The 23627-nt window shown below is 33.0% G+C and overlaps 1 protein-coding gene across 6 annotated transcripts; it reads right to left on the bottom strand.

Moving 5' to 3' along the window:
• Positions 1-410: 410 nt before the first annotated feature.
• On the bottom strand, positions 411-22527 carry LOC106463288 (protein FAM92A-A-like). Of its 6 annotated transcripts, none has more exons than XM_022390734.1 (8): positions 22236-22527; positions 18773-19013; positions 9056-9124; positions 7593-7694; positions 7094-7099; positions 5327-5431; positions 4544-4609; positions 411-1091 (listed from the first exon to the last, which is right to left on the bottom strand). In XM_022390734.1, the coding sequence occupies exons 1-8, from the start codon at positions 22289-22291 to the stop codon at positions 840-842; spliced, it is 897 nt and encodes a 298-aa protein (XP_022246442.1). In that variant the 5' UTR covers positions 22292-22527; the 3' UTR covers positions 411-839. The 6 variants fall into 6 exon arrangements, with proteins under 6 accessions (XP_022246442.1, XP_022246441.1, XP_022246443.1 ...); XM_022390733.1 differs by having other exon boundaries at positions 4544-4657; positions 22236-22526; XM_022390735.1 differs by having other exon boundaries at positions 4544-4657; positions 18773-18932; positions 22236-22525.
• Between the last annotated feature and the right edge of the window lie 1100 nt (positions 22528-23627).

Below are 23627 nucleotides of genomic sequence, written 5' to 3' on the forward strand. Positions count from 1 at the left end.
CAGATTAGCACTTAACTGAGTTTTAAAGATGGGCTCAATTTTTCAACTTATGTTACTTATTCAAAACATGAAAAAATACATGTAACAGTTCTGATAACTAAAAGATAAAATTTTTAAAGCAAAATGAAACTCAAATGCATATTTACCTCTACATGGAAAGAATATTAAATAGTTCAACTGATTGCTGGAATAGATCTTTCTACGTCATTAAGCTTTTGTTTTTGAATTATGATATGTTGACATAAGATATTCTTCCCATAATTACACGTACTTACATATATAGCAGAGTACTGCTATACACCATGTGTTCTCCAAGTTAGTTTTACAAAGGAAATGGAATATATCAGAGGTGAGTTACTTGGCTTTACTTTAAAGGATAAATCTTTATTTTACATTTGCTGATTTACCTCTGATGTTATCTCACTATATGAACAAAAAAAGTCCAGAAGTAGACACATTAGAGAAAAACAGTTTAAACTCATATAGGGCATGCAGTGAAGAGTTTAAGAAAGAGACCACAGCACAACAGACTTCCATCTCAAGGTTCAAAGGCAAGATTTTACTTCACTAAGAATTGACTGTCTAGTAAATTTGTTGGGTAGTAGCATTTCAGTCAAGAACCAAAGAACACAATCCTACAAAACAAAGACAAATAACCCACAGGTACAAATTTGCACACAGATGATATAACACCCGGAATACTTAGAATAATTTCACTGGGAAACTGAAACAAACAAAGACATACCTAAAACAACACTAAGTAGGAAAATCAGTGTCGTGTAGCAATTAGAAATCTACATGTCTAAGTACAGATGTACTCTACTTCACACTAGAGAAAGCTAATGTCTTTTATGGAATAAACTTTCATGATGTTTTTCCACTGGATGCAAATTTCCATTTGTATCTGAGTCTTCTGTGTGAAGTTCATCATTTTCTGGCTTGAGTGTGATGTGGCCTCTTTGTAATTTGTGTTTTTTGTTTACTTGAGTTCTTTCTGGAAAATTTTGGGACTGGTCAATTGGTAATCCCAATTTAGATGGGATCACTGCAGCACAGACAGCTTTAAAATGAGATGTTCTGTTTCTGAATTCCTGTACAAATATTAAACTTTGGTAGTAGAAGATATTCAATTAACACAATTAAAACAACACTTTATCAAATTCAAACTCTATACATATATAGGAAGAGGAAATAACTGAATTCAAAAGTAAAATGAATATCATAAGCTATATTTCTTAAACCTACATAAGTAGAGAATAAAGCAAATCTCTACAGACTGAAGTACTGCATTTACATTTTATAGGGTATTTGGATAAAGAAATTAGGCTTACAAGGAAATAGTTACATAGAGGATTGGTAGAAATTACTTAGAATGAAAGGGAAAGTTTTAACTTATAATATGTCATCCAATATATTTGTAACATTAATAACATACATAAAAGTGTAAGACTACTACACATGTTTACCTCCTGGAACACTTTCGTGAGAAAGCCTTGAAACTCTTACTCAAACCACAAAATAGACTTGGATTTTTGTGTATGTGTGTGTAACCATCATTACAGACAACACAAAAGTGTTATCACCTAGTGAACATGATATTAGAGTATTTCTTACCTCTGTGTCAAGTTGTATGTGTATTTCAATGTTGATTTTTCACCTGTTTTATGGCTACTGTTTAACTTTTAGCTTGTTTTCCTTTTACTTTTTATAGTGTTTTACTTATTTTTGCCATTTTATTGGTTGTTTGGTGCAGATAGCCACGTTCTTTTGCTCTAATAAACTCTAAACAACCAACCAAACAACATAAATTTCACATGTGGCTTTCTGATGTTTTGAAACTAAATGAACATCCTGCATTTATACACACACATACACAATAAAATAAGCTGTGAAAAAAACAAAACTAATATAAAACCACAGATATATTTTATGTTCAAACTGATGAAAGTAACTCCAATCAATATTCAAGTACAAGGAATCCTTGAAAAAAAAAATTAATATATTTCAATGTAAAAGCTACCCTACCATAGTGTAATCCACACAAAGATAAGTCAAATACATAAAACAATACTAAAATCTCGTTACAATTTATTGTCTGTATTTTGCTATAAGTATTAGTTGTTGGTAATACATACAGTAAAAATGATGGAATTTGGAAGGTTTTTTTCAGACTAGCGTTTTCCAGTTCAGTATCTGAAATCTTCTATGATTTCAACAAACTAATATGAAATTACATTTTATGCCCTTAACCAGATCAAGAAACAAAAGTGTGCAAATATTAATAATGTATGAACAAGAAATTATTTTTCAAGAAACCATCCATTCCCTTCTTTAACTCCTGTAAAGTACCAATCTTCACGACTGCCGACATCAACTCAATCTACAGGCCAATCCCCATTTATAAAAATAAAATAGCTGTCTTAAATAAAGTCTATTGTTTAAAACAAAAACTGATGAGAAGAAGCCACATAAAAAAATGTTGAGTTAGAAAAAATTGGTAATAATAGAAAAATTAGTAATATAGAAGGTGATTTACTCAACAGTATTTTGAGCCTAAGCCCTTCATCAGGTGATATTTAAGTAGTTGCTAACAAAAGTGCATTAGAATGATATATAAAAAATAACTATAATATATATACATGGTTATGGCATGCTTGATAGCCTAAGTGTTGTTGTAGTTAATGAAATAAAGAATACGTTAGAAGTACAAAGATAAAGTCTTATTTAAAAATACATAAAAATATTAAATATCATTTTCAAATATAAATAACGAATAAATTACAATAAAAATTAAAGAACTAGGTACATTAAGATAACAATGAAGAATTATTACATAAATTAAAAATTTTCTTTTAATCCAGATGGAGAAAGGGTTCCTAAATTGTAAATCAGACACTATTCTATGCAATTTACATAGGCAGTAATCAACAGTGCAGATCTCAGAATGACTATTTTAAGGTCTGACAAATCATGTCTGTTGTCACAACAGTGTTTTGGGACTGGAATATCAAGATTTCTATTGATTACATGTCTTCTGTGTTCATAAAATCTACTGTCAATTTTGGAACTAGTCTCACCAAAGTATAGTTGGTTATAAAGAATGTAAATAACACAGTATATGATGGGTTCTAATATGCAGGTGGAACACTTATTAATGTGCAAATAACTTATGACGAACAACTAAGGTTCAGTTGTCCATGTGTTGGCATGTTACACAGCATGATCTGTTACAAGGGAAGAAGCTGAACCAGAGCCTAGCCTATCTTATCCAAATCTTAAACTTGTGTTCTCATCCTACTGTCTTTAGGATATAGCACAGAGAAATCCTTTCAATCCTTTGCATAATCTTGTAAATAAATTTTAATAACACCATCTCTTATGCTTCTTTTCTCAAGAGAAAACAAGTTAATAGATCTTAACCTATCTCTATAAGATAAACTTTCCATCCCTGGAATCATTCTAGTAACCCTCCACTAAACCCTTTCCAATAAGTTCATATTCTTTCTTAAATAAGGAGATCAAAACTGTACACAATATTCCAAGTGAGACCAAATTATAAACTAGTGATTTGTACAGAGAAACAATTACCTCTCTTCTGATTTGTAATCTATGTCTATAAATTCATCCTAAAAGTCTATTAGCTTTACAACTAGCAAGAGAGCACTACCTCAAATAACTTATTCCACCAATATGCAAATATGTTTTTCTTCTGTAATACTATTGAATGGACACCATTCTATACAAAATGTGTGATCCAAATTATGATAACCTGGATATATAATTTAGCACTTACAATAATTAAAGGTCATCCATCAAATTAATTGTCCAACTTACCAATTAATTCAAGTCATTCTGTACGACCTCAGTTAAAAAATAAGCAAGAGTTTAATAACTTCTTAAATTTATGGTCCTTTTTTACTCATATTTTTATATCCTTTGTAAGTGAATTAGGTTTGATCTTCTGTTATTCTTTTCATGAATATACTTTGAATTAAAAGCAATTTATTTAAAAATTTTCCCAAATTTGTACCACATCCTCTTTCAACTCATTATCCCAGTTCACAAATGATGAACCTTCTCCCACCATCAAAACTGGTTTTGTGAAAATTAGGAACTAATATCTTAACATATAGCAAAACGTCAACCTAATTTTGCAATAAACACTCTTCACCAAACATTCCCCCATGTAAAGTCTTGCAATCATGTCCTCATTAGTGGTTAACTACTTTAAATCTAAAATGTCATCTCCTCTAGTTGTCATTTTTACTATTTGGTATAGAAAACCATCTTGTATCACCTCGAGAAACCATCCTCTCCCTCATTATTTGACTCCATACAATCCCAATCAATTTTTCTAAAATTAAAGTCTACGATAGTTATTACATCACTATTTTTATTAGTAACAACCATGATCTCATTATACAATTTTTCATTGATATCATCTGTCTGATCAGGAGTCATTTAACAATTAACAATTAAAATGTTTTTACCATTGAAACCTCTTAACAGTAAATATCTCAGAAAGGCACTTTTTGTTTCTCACCTCAAGATCTTGTTTTTCATCTATTTCTTGAAGATAACCGTAAGCTCTTGTGAGAATTTCCAAAGCCTTGGCATGGAAAATTAGTTCAATATTTACAAATTCAGTGAACATTATCTGTAAAATCAGTAACAAAAATATCTGTTTAAATATTTCAAAACAACTCAAAAGTTTTAGGAAATCTTTATAAGCCTAAATCCTCCTCCATGAAAGTTATAACAAGTTGAATGTCTTTATTCTATAGAGCGCAAAACTGTGATTTTAATGTAAAAGAAAATATTTTCAAACTTTCATTAAATTGTAATTTTCTAAATGAAACTAAATCTTTTTATCTAAAACAGTACAGATAAAACAATATATCAATTAATACAAGAAAATAAGCACAAATACTGATAAACATTTCTATTTACCTGAATCAAAATACATATAAACCCAATGTAAAAAAATTATTAAAAACTGTTTTTATAAAACATCACAAATTTTTTAAGCTTAAAATATTTTCTCTACTATTTAATAAACTATTTAATGGCCTAATATAATTTTAATCTTACCTGAATTGTTGCTATCTTACTTATCATATGCATGCCACACACAATCCTATTAAGTAAGTATGCAAGGGAAAGAGGATATATAAATATATATGTGTGCACAAGAAAAATTATTAAAAGCATGTGGAAAAATGTGATGTCATTATAATTCTAATTGGTTGTCTATTTAAGATAAAAAAAAAGGTCTACAAAAGTAACTATAAATACTGATACAAATGTACTAAATAGATGGTATTACCTTAATATCAGAAATTTTCCTGTATTCAAAGTCATTTACTTGTTCTTCTAGAACTTTGTGTAACCAGTTACAATCAAAAGTTCCTCTCCAATATTCATTTTCTACCTTTAAAAATTAACATTAATAAAAAGTAATAGTCCATAATACTATACTTTAGAGTGGGAGTAACTTCTCACATCAAGAAGAACTAAGCATGTTAAGATTTCATTGCAGAAGTTTCATTGCTTATGATCAGTTAATTATTTTAAAAACTTGTTTTTCAGGTTAGTTTTAAAAAATATGATGTTTTGGTTATTTCACACTGAAACTTATCTAAACTCTTTTTTTTTCTAATAATCAGCAAAATTTATTATTTTATATTTTGTTTCCTCTCAAAAAATTATTGATTTACTTTAGTTTTAAAACAAGAGTGAAATATTTCTTGATATATTTGCCACAAAAATGAAAACTATTTATCTAACTACAGAGAAACAGGACACTATATACTTAGTTTTCCAGTATGTCTTTACTGTATTGGAATATATGAAGCAAATATACTCAAAGTCAACATATTTTCTGAAACAGAACTTTTACAAATTAATTAAAAGGATAAAAGGATACCTATTACCTTCTATACTATACTAGCAAACCTGTGGGCCTATGGCCCACATTTACAGAGCCTCTATAATGCAAGCTTAATGCTTGAACTACTATTTTGGACTTTTTTAGTTTAATAATCATTGCCACTATAATGAAAATTAACATTTTCCTAAACTGAAAATATATTTCCGATAGATACTTATCTCCTCTCACAAAACGTTTTCTCAATTAGTACTGCCCTTTATTGGTGCAAATTTTTTGTTTGCCACTAGCAATTGTGATCCATTAAGGTTGACCACAGACTCTGGAATCCCACATTTCCAGGAGTGAGTCTATTCTCTGAGAGTGTAAATATGCTTCTACCTGGCGATGGTAGGTGAAAGCATGTTGTTCTGACAAATGTTGTGGACAAGGCATAGTTGTCACTTCACGTAACTGAGCAATAAACCTCCCTGCATGAACCACAATATAAGGGGATGGAGGGAGAACTAAGTACTCACCCTCAGACCTTTTCACCATCAAGGATGGTGCAAACTCAAAAGCAACTGAGGAAAGACCCAAAACATCATGCACTCAGTGGCCTCATGGGAAGCTACCGGAAAAAGCAAATCTAAATTCTTTACAGAATGTCTAGGATTGCCCACAAAGGCAGTCTCAGAGAGTGCCCCGGAGAAACACCATTGGACTGAATGTACGTCTCCAGCTTACTACAGATAAGATCATGGACAGCTTCAACTGAGAGTGACCCTAGATATCAGAGCTGGGATAGGAGAGACCTATATCGCCAAGGGCAATTAAGTGAGGAATAAAAGGCTGGAGCAAGTGATAAAAAATCAGATCAGTTCTTAGATGGTCAAAAATAAAGAAACCGTAGCATCGTGTGAGTGGAGGTTAAATATGTTTTGGAAAACGTAAACACTTAAAAGATATTTAAGTATAGTAGAGACACTTAAAAATAAATTATTTTAGATACATAAATATAACAAAAAATTACTTCAGCTAAATAGTGATTTTGACTTCATGTTGATCAACTTTATCTGATGTCTTGAGGAGTGAAACTGATCATACTTACCACAATATCCAGCAAGGGTTTTAATAGAAGAAAACATAGCAATACACATGTGAACATACTATGGCACTGAAATTAATTCACAACTACAACTCCAGAGCAATAAACAGTATACCTACCAAAGACTGAAGTGTTGTTAGGGAACAAATTTGACATGATCAAGAAGGGTGAGTGAATGATACAATTAGATTTATTATATGATAAAACAAGTTATAAATTGTATATATATGCACAAGAATAGAGCGTAATATGTGGTTTTCAATTTTGTATAAATTATATAGAGCTATTTCTTTATTTGGTAAAAAATGGACAATATTTTAATTTTCACAAACGTTTTTAACAGTTCAATATGCTCTATCAAACAGTCTGTTATTTCTTTGTAACACATTGTAAAAAAAAAAAAACAATTTAACCAATTTCTCATCAATGCTACTATATTTGAGCAATAATGATTTTATCACTTTTTGGCATTCATGAGTTTGACAACTCCAATAGCATGTCATTTTGATAAATATTCAGTAAAATCTGCTGCAAATACTAAACATAAAACTATTTGGCTTTAATGCACAATAAAAATTATATTTATTGTCAGACCTAATCTTCATCAAAAAAAGATACAGTTCCATGCGAGATGGTTGGTGTGTGTTTCTGAATTTTCTCTAGCTGATGTTTTCGATTAACTTCTTTACTTTTTATAGATACATTAGCTCTTATATTATCCTGAAAATGAAGTGTAATGGATAAATCTATTGCAGAATTATGAAAAAGATTCATTCCCCCCCAAATTTTTATAAGATCATAAGATAAAATTACAGTGTAAAGTAACTTTCTTGCCTTATGGTAAATTACAAATGTATGTTTACAGCTTAGATAGTTCTTTAGCAGAAATACTTGAATCATACATACTTAAATAATTATTTCTTGTAAGAATAACTATAATTTTTTTTTTATTTTCAAGTTTACAAAATATTCATACAAGTGGAATTTTTTTTTAAATGGTGATTACTGCCACCTGTAATATGTTGAATGCTAAAATCTGTATCTTATGTGTATACATATAATTACATTAACAACACCAAATTTTGGCTTAACCCTGCATAAAAATTGGATATATTGATAGCTTTAAATGATAGAACTAGTAAGAAACCCTGATTGAATTTATATACTTTCATTCTCCATACATGCATTGAATCAAAGTGATAATTCAGATTTGTTTACAACTAATGAAAAATTTAACTATTGAATCAAACCTAAAATTATTTTGAAAATTAAGGTTTAGCCCATAAAAAAGGTACACAATCACACTGAACACAACAGAAAATTTAAGCACAAAACAAAGTTAAAGCAATTAAAAATATCAATTAACTATCATTTTAGAACTCACTAACTGACATTTTAATGCTATCAGATTTTAATAAATACTTCATTAAGCATACTGAAATATATATAAGTATTTTGTTAGTTATATTTAGATATGTTTCACATCGTTTTACATACCTTATCATACTTAGTCATGAAAAGGAAATTGATTCATGCCTACTCTTAGACATTTGAATTTATTCAAAATGATATATTTAATGTGTAATAGGTATACATGTGTTTTCAGGTCTGATCTTAAAACCAATTTCTTCATTAATAAAAGCTTTAAACAAAAAATAATATTAATCTTTCCACCTACAAACAAATTCAGTTAAAGAACAGCTATAGGGGCTTCTTCCTTTAACTTTACACTTTTCTTTAAATTGAGTTTTTCTTGAAAATTTTGAAAAAAGTTACGAATTCACTCATTGTACTTGAAAAACAATAGACATATAATTAAAATCAAGGCCTGAAAGTGTGATATAGACAAGTGTATTTTCTGAAACCTCTAACGAAAATGTTAATAAACTCAGAAAAGTGTTTGAAAAGAATGGTTTATAAATAAACTTAGAAATATGAGGTAAGACAACAAAAAATCTATATATATAATTTTATAAACTATCTGTACTCATTAATTAAATTAAATTACAAATATTTACAAGTGAATAAAAACTATAATAGTTCTATTTGTTCTAATGTTTTATTTTTTCCTGTGCACTTACTCTAGCATGTTTACAAATTGTTCCATATGCTGATAGATGTTCAATGACTTTGGCTTCAAGACGTTTCACCTACAATACAATAAAAACCAGTTACTAAAGTTAACATTTTCTTACACTAAAAACATATTTCTGATACATGCTTTCCTTTCTCACATAATAGTTTCCACGATTTGTGCTTCCCTCTGTATGTGCAATTTTTGCTTACCTCTAGCCTTGAGGTTTCCATCTAAGATCACATGTCTACACATGATACAGCTACATTGTAGCATGCAAATGAGCATGCAACAACCTTCAACCAATAAAAGTATGACACACCCTCGAAGCACAGCTGACCCCCACACCCTCTACACTGTAGAGCCCAATCATCACTTTGAGATTAGGCAAAAAAGATGCACCATAATTGGGGAGGATGAGTGGGAAATGTGAGTGGAGCTAATTATCTATTGGAAATACATTTTCAGTGTTGGAAAATGTTAACTTCCAATATGATACCTTACTTCCATGTGATACCTTACCTAGATGTGTACCCTTCGGAAGGCACCTGAAGAGAACCCATGAAATGCGATACCCTAATTATTAGATCACCCTCGTGGGAAGCCACACCTCCTTTGTACCAGGTATACTCTTCGCTTTCTGTGAAGATATTTGTCACTAATTCAGGCAGAAAGGACATCCAACAGTAACTGGATGTGCCAGATGGTGTTGAGAGGCTTAGACATGTCAAACCATATTTGGTGGGTCAACTCCAGTCCAAAACTAGGCAGCATCAAGTATTTGTCTTCCTGTCTGAGGTACAAAGAGGGTCCCTACCAATTTCCCCTCAAGACCAGGAAGCAGGAGGGACATGCAACTTCAGTTCCAACATCCTAGGAAGGGCACGTGCTCAGACCCAGTACACAACTAATACTACGTTACCTTGGAAACTGACATCTGGACAACGGTTGGAAGGGGGAATGCAAACATGGTTTAAACCAAGTGGCATCAGGAATTTTTTGTCTGGTCTGTGGTAGAAGGAGGGGCCCTGTCAACAGCATGTGTGAGGAGTTACGTTAGCTGGTTCTATAGCAATCCAAAACCAGACCACCCACGAACCGATATCCAGGTGGTGTTAGGATGTGGAAAAGCCAGCTGGAGGGGTGAATTGCATGTGGTGGATTCATCCAGTCCAAAACTAGGCAGCATCAAGTCTGCGGTAAAAGAAGAGTACTCACTATCTACACCAAAAGAACACCATTGCCCTACTCTAGACTAAATGGAAGTGTTCACAGTTAGGAGAAAGCCTCCATGGTCCACCACCCCAGCAACTAGAAACTGGGAAGTGGCAAGGAGGTGGAAAAACAATGCAGTGGGGTGTATGGAGAAACACAACACCTTAAGACAGTGCAATGAGTGAACATGAAATCCTATTCTGAAAATCATGCCAGTCCTAGATAATTCAACTAATACCAGAAGGATGGGCAGTGATCCCAACACTGCTTTACTCATGATAATCCATGAATCTGTACTGTCTGGAACAGACCTTTTTTATGAGGAAATATTGTGAGAGGAACCCTTTAGCAGTCTTATGGAATACCCCATCTCATCAGTGAATGTTAAATACCTGTAAAGGTCACATGGTGTGAATTTAAAGTTAAGTATACCCAGACAGACACCACTTACCACAGAGCGGGATTCAGGGATGTAGAAAAAGGCCACTGTAAAGGTAAAATAGGCTCTGAATGGATAAGTTCTAGATTTTTATCTAAGTTTCTTTTAACCAGAACCATCATCTCACCCTCTCCCAGGCTGCTTACTTCTGTTGTCCATTAGAGGAGATCATGCAGGCTGGCATGTGGACTACACCTAAATGTTTGTCACGCATTATCTGCCTCATTTGGCTATCTCTTTTTTGTCTGGATATTGTTTGCCATTCTCCACACCCTTTTTCATCTGGCTTAAATTTCTTTGACTGAAGATTCTCATCACATCTTCCTAAATCAATGTAGTTAACTGGTAAGGATTACAGGAGAGAGATCATGCTTAGAGGAGAAATTCAAGGGGATAAAAAGTCAGAAAATGGAACTATGAATAGGAGCTGTGCAGGTGATATAACAATGGAAAGCTTGCAAGGGACAAAGAAGATGATCGGGATCAGAACGGAAATATAGAGATAAGCTATAGATAGAAGGGAAATAGGTGTGAATGTGCTGTTTCCCTCATTGGCTGCAGATATTTTGGGGAAAAAAAGCATGATCGGGATAAAGAAGAACATATGAACATTAACTCTTTCAGAATGGGCTCAGTTCCTGGGACTGACCTCGTAACCATTTTGTGCTTGTTATATTTTTCATGATATAACTTTTATATTAGTAACCATATGTTCACGAAATTTGGCAGATTATCAGTAAATATTATAAGGCTTTTGTACACAAAATATTAGATTTTTTTATTAAACTTATTTTCTTTAAAACATAGAACAATAAATAAATAAGTATAGCAAACAATTATATCTTTGTGCTGATTTGCTGCTTGCCATAGGTTGCTAAGCCTTATAAAATTTTGCATGTGGAGGATGTGAAATGAAATAATTTTTTTAGGTTTATATATATATATATACATCTGAAATAATCAAAAAAACATAAATTACTGTATCAATCCATAAAATTCAACTATAATTTACCAAGCTTAGTAATTAAGCTGTATTTGGGTCTAAAACATGAAATTTTTGAGTAGACTAAAGACCCAACTTACCAACTTGAAGTCTTGTATCGAAAGAACGAGTTGATGTCATAATACTTGAAAATGGCTGAGAAAGCCACTAAGGAGACATTCTAAGCTTTTGATTAGTTATTCACATGTCATAGACAGAAGTAATTGTATATTAGGATGTGTTTCCAAAAATGGAAAGAGGGAGGAGGCACTGTGTTTGATTCAGTACATGAGCAATATCTCAGCAAACAGTAAAGATACGATGTTCTCATTTTATATTCTAGCTCGTCAATATTGGTAATTTGAGTTCCTAATTCATAAGGGAAAACTACACACTTTGTATTTGGTCATCACAAACATTTAATTTGAACCAGTGCTGTAATCAACATACCATGTGACACACAAAAATCGATGTTTAGGTGTGTTTTTTAATATTTATTTTTAAATTAAGAAATTGAATAATGTATAATACTGAAACTTGAATTACAGTCTACAATTTGATACCAAACTTATTGACATAAATTCATAAAATAGTAGTTCAATAAAATTTTGAATGCGAGTCAACAAATGTGAAGACATGGCCTTTGTCCTGTGTGGAGATGGTCAATAAAGAATGTGGGAAACATCAATAGCAAACACACCTGACCTATGACATTCACATGCAAAAAGGATTAAAAAAATATATCTTGAGGGAGAGATTTGGTACAAAGAACAAGAGGCTAAAAGCTCAAAGAAAAAAAAAGGTAATGACATGAAGGACAACATGGAGATTCCAATTTGGTAGGACATCTGGATCGGGAGGTTGAAGAAGGGAAAGGATCAGGACAGGAAAGAAAGGACGGGAGAGAAAAATATATGGTGGAAATGGGAAATAAAGTATTAGATAAAGCTGCTCTATAACCCACAAAGGTAGAAATGGAAAAATACACTATCAAAGAGCCAAGTAAAAAAGTCAGGAAGGTGGGGAACATTTAGTTAGGAAGGGGAGAAGCTGTGATGCAAAGAACAGCAATGGAAAATGTGCCATTCAAATAGTTAAACAAGAAAATAAGAAGAATAAACAAAAGAAGAAATATAGAAGGCTACCACACAGAGTCCAGAGCATCTTGCAAGGGACCGGGCAAAACCTACGCATGAAAACTGAGTGTGGATATGACTGGATGAGCAAGGAATGAATGAAATTGCTGGAGAAGGGATTGGGAAAGAGGAAGCAGCATGGGAGGAGATGACTGAAGATGGTTCAAGAGTGTCTGTGCTGGTCAAATGGAGAGATGAAAAAAACGTGACATGGAGTGCTTTGAATAAGAGAGAGGATGTGGGGGAGAAGGAGGATAGAAGGGTAGGCATACAGATAAAGATTGGAACAATCCTGAATGAATGCATCCACAGCAAGAGCTGAAGGATACAGAACAAAGGTAGTTTGGTATTGAGGTGAGTGGCAAAGACATTCAGAAGGGGGTACCCAGCTGGGAGCATAACAAATGAACACCTGAGAAACAAGAGATCGCTCTATTGGTAGAATCTTGTCAGAGCAAGATTCAGAGCACCTGGGATGTGACAGGCAATAAGCCAAACATGTTGAGATTGGGCCCAGAAAAGAGATCCAGTGTTTGAAAGCAAAGTGAATGAAACTGGATGCCCCCTTGATGGTTGATATAAGAGACAATTGTCAAACTGTCAGAATGGATCATGACAAAGTGCCCCGTACCACAAGAAAAAAAATGATCCAACACACAATAAACACACAGAAACTCCAAAAGATTGATGTGTTGAGATCATTCAACCACAGACCAATGACCAGCAATCTCTTTAGAACCTAAATATTCCCCCAACCTGTTAGAGCTGAAGCTTGAGACGAGCAGAAGGAAGAGGAATGCCAACCAAGATGTTGTCTCTGTCGAGCCACCAGGCAAAGTCAACTTGTGGGATGGTAGGAAGAAAAATGGATTAGTCCAAGGTATCCTGAGTAAGGTTCCAATGATCCTGCAACACCCATTAAAGACAAAGCAGGTGTGCCTGACCCCAATGGACACGGGATTCCATGGAAACCTATGCAGATCTCCAAAAGAGAAAGAACCTCACACTCAGAGAGAGAAGTCCTGGCTTTAGAATATCAATCTTTCCATATCCTTCAAACACAGAGGAAGAGGTTAGGCTCTGCTGAGGTAGGAGTTGAAAAACAACCTAAGATAAATAAGATACTGAGTGGGGGTGAGATGTGACTTCTCCAGTTTGTCAAGCCACCCCAAACGAGCTTCCTCCTGAAGAAGGAGATAGATATGGTCACGAGAGGGTTGCTGGGAAGGAGCCAGTTGTCCATGTAGTGGTAAGAACACAGTCCTAAGCCGTGAATATGACAAACAAAGGCTCTGACTACATGACAAAAGGTGTATGGAGCCAAAAGCAGACTGAATGGTAAATCATGGAATTGAAACATTCAAACCCCATCAACAAAACAAAGGTAACAGCTGGATGCAGGAGAAATAGGGATATGAAGGTAAGCATCCAAGATGTTGACCTTGGTCATACAAAAGATCTGGAGTGAATTACCATCTGAGGTTGAGAAACGACACCATGGTGAAACAATAGAGGTCAATGAAGCAGTTGAGGTTTGAGATATTGATAACTGGATGTGAATCCTCTGTTTTCTTGGTGACAATGAATGGATGGGAATAACATCCTAGATAAGAGAGGAACACCTGTTCAATAGCATCCTTCTGCAAGAGATCCAAGACTGCTAGCAAGAAAGTGGATCCCGTGGAGGATAGAAAGAAACAGAAATTGGAGATAATGGAAAAGGAGTGGAAAAATGAAGAATTAGACATTGTGCTAACACCTGAAGAACCCAACAATTTCTTTGCTCCACAGGGGCATGATTATCTTCTTCAGCTTTGTCCCTCCATACGTGGTTGCTTTGTTGTTAGGATCTCCTTGGTAGGGATGCCCTTTTGTCACATGAGCATTTGCCTGCTCCTTATCTGCATGACCTTCACCTAGCTCCTTTTCTGCACAAGTCAGTTTTTAGAGATGTCTCTGGTATTTTAGAGACTTGTGTGGAAGCAGGGTACCAACATTCCAATATTTCTTCTCTTGTTTGTTGTCTTTCACAATCCTCTCGTGTTTCTATTTGTTTCTCAACCTCCAGCATCCTCTCCTCTCCTGGTATCATGTTTCAGATACTAGTCATCAGATCACCCTTTGTTACTTTTTTAGACGTCAGTGTCATTGGTGACTACTCCTTGGGCTCTGGCTCAGTGGGGGCATGGTTGGCCAGATTTATTCAACTGTGGTATCCTTTTGCTGCAGGGGAATACATATCTGCAAAAAACCTCTCAGAGGAACAGTGGATAGTTTCAGAAAGAAGAGGAATAGACAAAAGGTAACAAGGAGAGTCATTGAAGGTATGACAAAAACCATGCCTGAAGCAGTGATTCCAAGATCTGAAAATCAAGAAAAAAAAACTCAGATCTATGGTAAGCCAAAGCATGAATATCCACCAAACATGGAGGCTTAGGCATGCTGGCACCAGTACGCAGTTGGGAAAAGAATTTATCAGCATGGACTCGTATATCTGGAGATGGAAGAAAAACTAAATAATCAGATGTCAGACCAGAATGACGAAAGGAGGGGAAGAATCATATGTTAACACAAAAATGTGATTTACTGAGCAAAAAATTTGTACAACTGCATTTGTTATTGCCAAATCAAGAAGTGATGATTGGGCTATACAGTATAGGAGGCAGCTGTCCTAGGAGAGTGTGTCACACTCCTATTAGTTGAGGGTTGTCACATGTTAATTTATATGCTACAATGCAGCTATACCACATGCAGATAGGTGATGCCAGATGGGAGCCTCACGGCTAGTGGTGAGTGAAAACTGTGCATATAGAAGGCAGCACAAATCAAGGAAAGCAGAGGTAAAGTATCATATCAGAAAGTTCTTTTATGACCCGTTATTATATTTCTGCACAAAATATACTCGATAAATAAATGATACATATCTGGATTTATACTTGATATATATTATTTCAATGAAACTACAGTGAATAATAGGAATGCTTTTATCCAGTGTTTATTATACATAATAAATCCAACAGAAATTAGCATTTTCAATGCCATCTATGCAGCATTGATTGTAACACATGATAACATGCAAGTAAGTTTGGGCAAATAGTTAAAAATATGGAGAAAAATGGTTTGCTCAAATTAAGTTGGACAAATATTTTTTGAAACATGAAAAACACCCAAGTTATCTAGGCAAATCATGGAAGGGATTAAACAAATAGGCACACACACACACATTCCAGGGACCTGTGGAATCAGCCTTCATCTCAAACATACTATTAGTGTTAAAATTCAATACTACTTCAATGCACAACCATCTATCACCCATGCTGGTTAAAGCAACAAATTATTCAAATTGAGGGCTGGATTAAGAAAAAGAAGGAAAAGTGCACCAAATAAACTATTAAATAATAATTTTTCCCTAACATTGCAAGAAGTTAATGCAATCACATTAAGGACCTGTATTCTGACCTTTATTGGGTAAATGAACTATTACTTAACAAAAAGGTAATGGAAGAGGCTGTTTTATTGTTGTGTACCAAACCACTTACAAAGAGTATTTATTTAATATACCAGAAAGATGTAGTCCTTAGTTTGTACACACAGGTTGCAAATACTATTAAGTTTACATGAGGAACAAGAAGACGGAATTCACAAAACAATACCTACATTTTACTTAATTCTTCAAAGCCAATAATAATTTAAAAAAACAGTTACTAAGTAGCTTGAAAAAGTAAGTAACATCAATGACATTTTAAGACTTAGTGTACTGTCACATATCTTACATTAGCATCTCCACATGTTAGTAAAGCTATAAAACATTTACAAGAAACTAACTTCATCACTTGGTTTCCCTAATTACATTGATACTTTACTTGTTTCAATCTTTACATCTTGAGATAAATTATGGCAGAAATGGACCTTGACTAATTGTGGAGTGTGTGTTGTCTTCAGGTTGACTAATAGACTGTAGGCATGGGATTTTGGTTCTGGCTTCCGCAAGCTAACTAACTAGCGTGGTCTAGTAATAACTTTTACACTATTTCTTTTTAATGTAAGCATTACTGGTTACCATATGATAAGTTTTTGTTTTACTGGATTAAATAGGTTCTTCCTGACGTGAAATGTAAGCTTTTGATTGTTCAGCCTACTCTCCTCTTGAAATAATTTAAGATGATGACTGTTTTTCAACTCATAAGTGTACTCTAGTAACTTTTCAAATACAAAACCAATCACCAAGTACTAATTTTAAAGTTAACATTTTCATTATCTGAATATATGTTTCAGAACAGATAACTTAAACCATGCACCACTGCCAAAACATTTTTTTGAACATGCACCATGCCTTTGAACAAAACTCTCACACCTACACATAATAATATGTACTGCACCAGTCTGTGGTACAACCAGCATTAAGCTATAGCCCTACAATAACAGGAGGGAGATGCACAAACCATGCACAGTACTCTCCCCTTGAAAACAGTGTATATACCAAAAGTTGAAGAATGGATGGTTTTGTGGAGAGATAAGTAGCATTTATGAAGAACAGGTAGCTAGAATCCCACATTGATAAGGCGGAATAGGAACCAGTGTAGATAAAGAAACTAAAAAGATGAACTCTTTCCTGAAAATATAGTGACAGAAAGGGAAAACTCATGAAATGTGTCATTCATTAGAGGTAGAGGAGAGACCTAGTAGGAGAATCATTCAATGAAAGACCATATCATTCTCAAACAAGGAATACTCTTTGCCTAATACAAGTGGTAATGTAGAAAGTTGGTGTCAAAAGTGCCGCCTGAATGGCGCTGAAGTGTCACAAAGGTAGACAGAATGTATAAATAAGTCAAGCCGTACAGTATGTGGGAAATATGTGATAAACTTAAAAGAATAACCAACTGCAGGGATGAATCATCACAAACCTGTATCCCAAAGAGAATGCAAGACTTATTCCGCTAATTACAACCATTAGGATTGATCTGGTTCTTAGTGTAGTGGGTGGCATGTACTACACCTCCAGATAGACACCCCTTCCCTAATTCAGATCAAAGGGTGCAGCTATTCAGTCTCATACCAGTGGAATTACACCAACCCAAAAGGGGGGCTCTCCATATTGGCCTCTCCAGTGACTTGGTACTGGGAAAGCAAAGGTTCTCCTGCTTCACTACAAAGAAAATGGGAGGGAAAACTTTGCATAGGGGAGAACACCACAGAAGTGTGTGATCTGACAGGAATTATCCATCATCTATAAAAGAAGTTTAAGAAAAGAATCAATGATTTTCTAAATAGTAAAGAGCAGGTTTAATTTTTTTATATTTTACAAAGGTGATTATGCATAGTTATCTATAAGTTATGTTAGAACAACTCGTGAAATCTCTACTCAACAACTTCTTAAAGCTTTGAAGTAACTTTCATTTCAGGTTAACAGCCCCTTGGATGCACAATCTATTACTAAAATCATTAGCTTGAAAATGCACTTTTAGACACATTGTTTGGTTCCTAACAATGAACTGTCTGTTCCAATGAGTTTGTGCACTGTTTATTCCTTCATTACTTCTTAACATAGTTACCTTGAAAGCAGCTCCACAAGTGTTTTGCATGTTAATTCTGTAATATCTATAAAACCTTGATCTTTCACTGTTACAATTTTTTTTATATAATGCATTCTGATATTATCATATTTTTTTCCTGCTACAAGAAAGGTGTTACCAAAACTTATGTAACTTCCATGGTACATTTTAGTTGATGAACAAGCATGTATCTACTTGATACATGAATAAATCAGAAAAAAATAATGACACAAAATTAAAACTATATACAACACATTTTCCACACAATAAACAAAGTGTCAATGAAATACACTGAAATTTAAAGAGACAACAAATTATGTGTCAGTAAACTACTTTTTGTTGTTTTGATACTTTATCTAATTTAAAGTAAAATAGTTTATGAAATAGAAATACTTACTTCAACCTCTCTATAATCTTGCATGCAAGACAATTCTCCTGCAAAAGATATCAAACTGTTTCTCAATGTCAAGTTGAAGTTTTCACTTTCAGCAAATTTTAAAATGCTTCTTGCTAAAACATCTCCCTTATGTCTGAGTTTTCCCATTGTCCTAGCATAACTTGCAAATTGAAAGCACAAGTCTCCCATTAATTTCTCTACCAAGTTAATTCTTTCTTGACTTAATCGACTTTGCCTGTCACTTTAAAAAAGACAATCAATAAGTTAATACCACCTTAAGAAATATTTAGATCATCACTGGTTATGCAGTATTTCATCAATCTAATAATACTAATAATATAAACCATCTCAACTTGAATTTTTCAAAATGTAAAGGGAATAGAAACAATTGATGCATCATATTTTTTAATATTAAATAGCAAGATTGGTAGGACCATAAAACAAAGAAAAAAATATTTGGAGGGTACAAGTCATCCACAAATTAGGCAATTTTATTTTATGAACAGAGTGGTTAGGTATTGGAGAGTTCAAGAGAGGTTTTGACAGGCACTTGGGTGTTTGATGAAATAAATAAGAAAGTCACAACTTGTCAAGGAACCCCTCATTGGACCTCAAATGTGTTATAAACTTGTTCAAATATATAAAGCCCTGGAAAAATTCAGACATCAACATAAACAAAATTTTCTGTTAGTGACCATAGAGCAAAATTAACTGTACTGTAATCTAACATTCTACTAACACCAGACCTCAATAAAAACTTTCAACTACTTACACTTTTTATATATCCCTTTTTCCTCATACAAAAAGCTAATAATAAAACCTACATATTTTAAAACATATGCTACCATAGTGTCTCAAGAATTCTTACAACTAACATGTTTTGTCTCATCAGCTGTTTACAGTTTTAGTAATTTAAAGAAATTTACCATAAAAGAAAGCTCACATAGATTCACTAAAAGAAAATCTTGCCTTACAAAGCCATTATCTTTTCTCAAGGATGTTGTTACCTGGCGATGGAAAGAGCACGGGCTTAAATTTTCAAAAAGCTTTTATATGGTGTCACATAAAAGATTCGCTAAGAAAATCATACTGATAAAGATTAGAGAAACACTAGTTGATTGGACTGTATGGTGGATGGTTGAGAAAAAGCAAAACATTGTAATTAATGGAGTCCAGTCAAACTACTTTTGTTATTAGTGGAATATCTTAGAGGTCGGTGCTTAGGCCTTTGCTTTTTTCTTTCTATTTACATTAATGATATTAATAGAGGCATAGTTAGTATGTTCATAAAGACATAAACTTTTGGTTATTCTTAGTTGTATTGAGGATGTTTAGATATTACAGAAAGACTTGGATGAACTGGTAAGTTGAACAAATATCTGCCAAATGACCTTTAATTATAATTAGTGCAGAGTAATGCATTTTGGTCAGCTTAATTTAGATCATGGATTTAATATGACAGGAACCACTCAATATATATATATAGCATGAGTGAAAAAAAAGGTTCTTGGCATAGTGGTACATTAATTTAGTCACTCAAGCAGTGCTCTGTTGCTAGTAGTAAAAGTAAATGGAATTTTGGGATGTATTTGTAGACATACTGATTACAAGTCAAAATGAGTTAATTTACTCTATACAAATTACTAGTTAGGCCTCACTTGGAATTCTGTTACAGTTTTGACATCCTTATCTAAGAAATGATATAAACTCAGAAAGGGTCTAGAGGAAAGCTACTAGGGTGCTTACTGGAGTGAGTTATCTTACAGGGATAAGTAATTACTTCATATTTTCCTTTAAGAAAAGATGGGTAAGAGATTATCTTATCAAAGTTCATAAGATTATCCTCAGATTTCTGTACTATATTCTTTATATACAATAGGATACAAGTTTAAGATTTGAAAAAAACTGGCTAGGTTCTAATTAAGATGATTTTTAATTTTCTGACAAGATGATTGACTTATATAATGAGTTGCTGCCAGCATTCATGGGAGTTGGCACTTTACAAGTTTGAAAGAGGAATCAGTAATTTCCTGTAAATATAAGAATGATATAAATAGTTACTTTACTCCAGGGTTCAAATCTGGCTTTAGAGAACCAAATGATCCCTTGTTGTCTATATGTAAATTTTCCATATTGCTCTAAAATATTACTTATTTTCCTTGTTTTATAAATCATAAATCTTCATGATATAATTCTATTTGTTTATGCTTTTTTTTCAAAGTAAAAATAACAAATCTTAGTAATTAACATGTTAATTTGGGTCCGATATTGCCTGGTGGTTAAGGTGCTCAACTTGCAATCTGCAAGGCATGAGTTCGAATCCCATCATCAAACATTACCTTTCAGCCATGGGGCATTATAATGTGATGTTGAGTCCGACTATTTGATTAGAGTAGTCCAAGAGTTTGCACTAAGTAATTTGGACTAGCTGTCTCTCTCTAATCTATTACTTCTAAATTTTGGACAACTAGAGTTGATAAACTTGGAGTAGCTTTATATGAAATTCAAAAAACAAGCATGTTAGGTTATCCATTGGCTTGACTTTTTGCAATATTTTTAACTTGTTACTTTAGTCTATGCTAACATACTATTAATATTTTAAACTGTCTTTGCTACTTTGTACTGTACTAAAATTATCTTTCAAAATATAACAAATACCATAACACAAAACAATATTCTTTCAAGTTCCATTTTATTCCCATTTCCAGTACTTTATTTAACAACTAGCTGGTGTACCCATTCCTTGGACAGAAATTACGTAAATTCATGATTAATGAAAGGTTATCTTAGGACATGAAAAGTTGCTTCCCTTATATACAATTACAAAAAACGCCCATAAAAACTGCAAGTTTGCATGTATCTCCACATGGACCCAACAAACCTTCATACCAAATTTGATGAAGATCCATTTACAGGGAAAGAAGTAGTGGTAAAAAAACGTTAAAATGCCCATAAAATCTGCAAAACTGAAAATTTATATGCACCCCTGCATGGACCTAATGAACTTCTATAACTTGGTAATTATCCATCTACACCCTGCGATGTACTTACATGGACATACAACAAATAGTACTATTATATTTATATAGATAGTTCTTGCCTTTAAAAATAAAATTAAAAGTTTGAATAAACCTAAAATCTTTTGTCTGTTCAAATATTCCGTTTATTTTAGTGCAAAGCCACACATCTTGCACACTGCAGGGAATCGAGCCCCGTATTTTTAGCACTGTAATTTACAAGTGTAAACAGTAATGTGCAAGTCCGTAACATAACCTCTGATCCACCGTATCACTTAGAATTAGATGTTAAAAATTTTAAACGAAAGTTGTACTTTATTTCAGTTTCAGCATCACTTTCTAATAATCTTTTTCTCAGAGGCCTAAAAGTAAACATTAACACGGTAAGACAGTACTTAATTATAATATTTTGGTATAGTACTACTAGATAGCCAAGGACTAACTACCTTGAATTTAAAAGATCTGATATAAAATCCATAGGCCTAATAAATGACGAGAACATATACTTCAATAGAAATAAAATACTATAAAAATTAATTTATTTTATATCAATAAATTTTCACTAGATCATTTTTAACACAAACCGAGAGAAATAATGGATATATTGTTATCTAACTGTATTTATTAGGCAGGTAATAGTTAACATGTTTGGCGAATTAACGTGAAAAAAATGTTTTTCTTTCACACTGTATCCGTGCTGTAAAGTGCAACCAATGACGACGACTAATGTTTCCAATAAAGATTTTTCAAATCCTAGAGCTGTGTATAAAACAATCGTGAAAAATCACTTAATAATCCTAAAATAAGTCTTGAAGCTACTATTGTTTATTAAAACATCTTTTTCGAGATATCTGAACATTTTCTCTGTTTTATTACTAGTAAAAACAATTAGGTTAATTTTTATCATCAAATACGAAAAATATATGAATTTAAATAATCTGATGAAAATTACAAAGTAGCATAAATAATACAAAATAACTGAATCATAAATACTACATTTAACTATACTGGTAATCTTAAAATTACTCCTGAAGTAACTTTAGTTTATTCCAACGGACTGTTTTGTTATTAGAAAATCCCATTTAGTTAATTTTTATGGTTATAAGCTATAATTTTAATGTTGTAATAGAGAACTCATAACGTTAAGATCGAAAATTTTAATAATGTGGGTCTAGAAAGTTCTAAGCAAATTATTATAAAGTTATCTAGTAAATTCGAGGAGTAGATTATGCTCACAAGAAGCAGTGAAGCATAGAATTGTTTCTAGTCAGTAGAGTAAATCAGTTAGAAAATCATTTTGTTTCAGCTAACGCTAATTAAAAATCAGTCCGTGTTTTGTTTTTAGTTATTTTATTGGCCAGTTGTTAAGTTGTTTAAGTAATTTCATTTTTACATTAATTTGTAACAGTTAACATGATCTACAAGTTACTACAGTATTCAAGCTTGTAAAAACATTAAGAAATAAATAAGCTAACCTCTAATTGTTACACAGACTAGATTCTGAATTATATTCACTAGGTAACTTAAAACCTGCCAACAAAAAGAACAACTCGAAAAGAAAAAACAGTGTTACAATATCATCATCAAATATAAAAAAAGAGAATTTAATGAACTGATAAAAATTCCAAAGTAGCATATTGTTACGTCTCCGTTCGTTAGTTAATTTTCCGTAAAAATTATTTCCGAAGAAACTTTACCGATACAAGTCCTTTCTTAAATGAAACTGGTTTATTCTTTCTGAATACAACTTTGCGATACACTTAATTTCAACAGTCGCGCTATAACAAACGCTATAATTCACAACGAACGTCTCACGTGCTCAATAATATTTTCTCTCC

The sequence above is a fragment of the Limulus polyphemus genome, unplaced genomic scaffold, assembly GCF_000517525.1.
Source record: "Limulus polyphemus unplaced genomic scaffold, Limulus_polyphemus-2.1.2 Scaffold1369, whole genome shotgun sequence".
In the NCBI taxonomy this organism is placed as follows: domain Eukaryota; kingdom Metazoa; phylum Arthropoda; class Merostomata; order Xiphosura; family Limulidae; genus Limulus; species Limulus polyphemus.

What these genes read in the sequence shown, in the direction of transcription:
- LOC106463288 (XM_022390733.1), bottom strand. Translation starts at nt 22,291, where the DNA reads ATGTTCTCGTCATTTATTAGGCCTATGGATTTTATATCAGATCTTTTA. An exon ending in TCAGATCTTTTAAATTCAAG is followed by an intron (nt 19,014 to 22,235) that starts GTAGTTAGTCCT and finishes TCTTTTTTAAAG; the next exon opens with TGACAGGCAAAGTCGATTAA. An exon ending in CAATTTGTAAACATGCTAGA is followed by an intron (nt 7,695 to 9,055) that starts GTAAGTGCACAG and finishes CTTCATTTTCAG; the next exon opens with GATAATATAAGAGCTAATGT.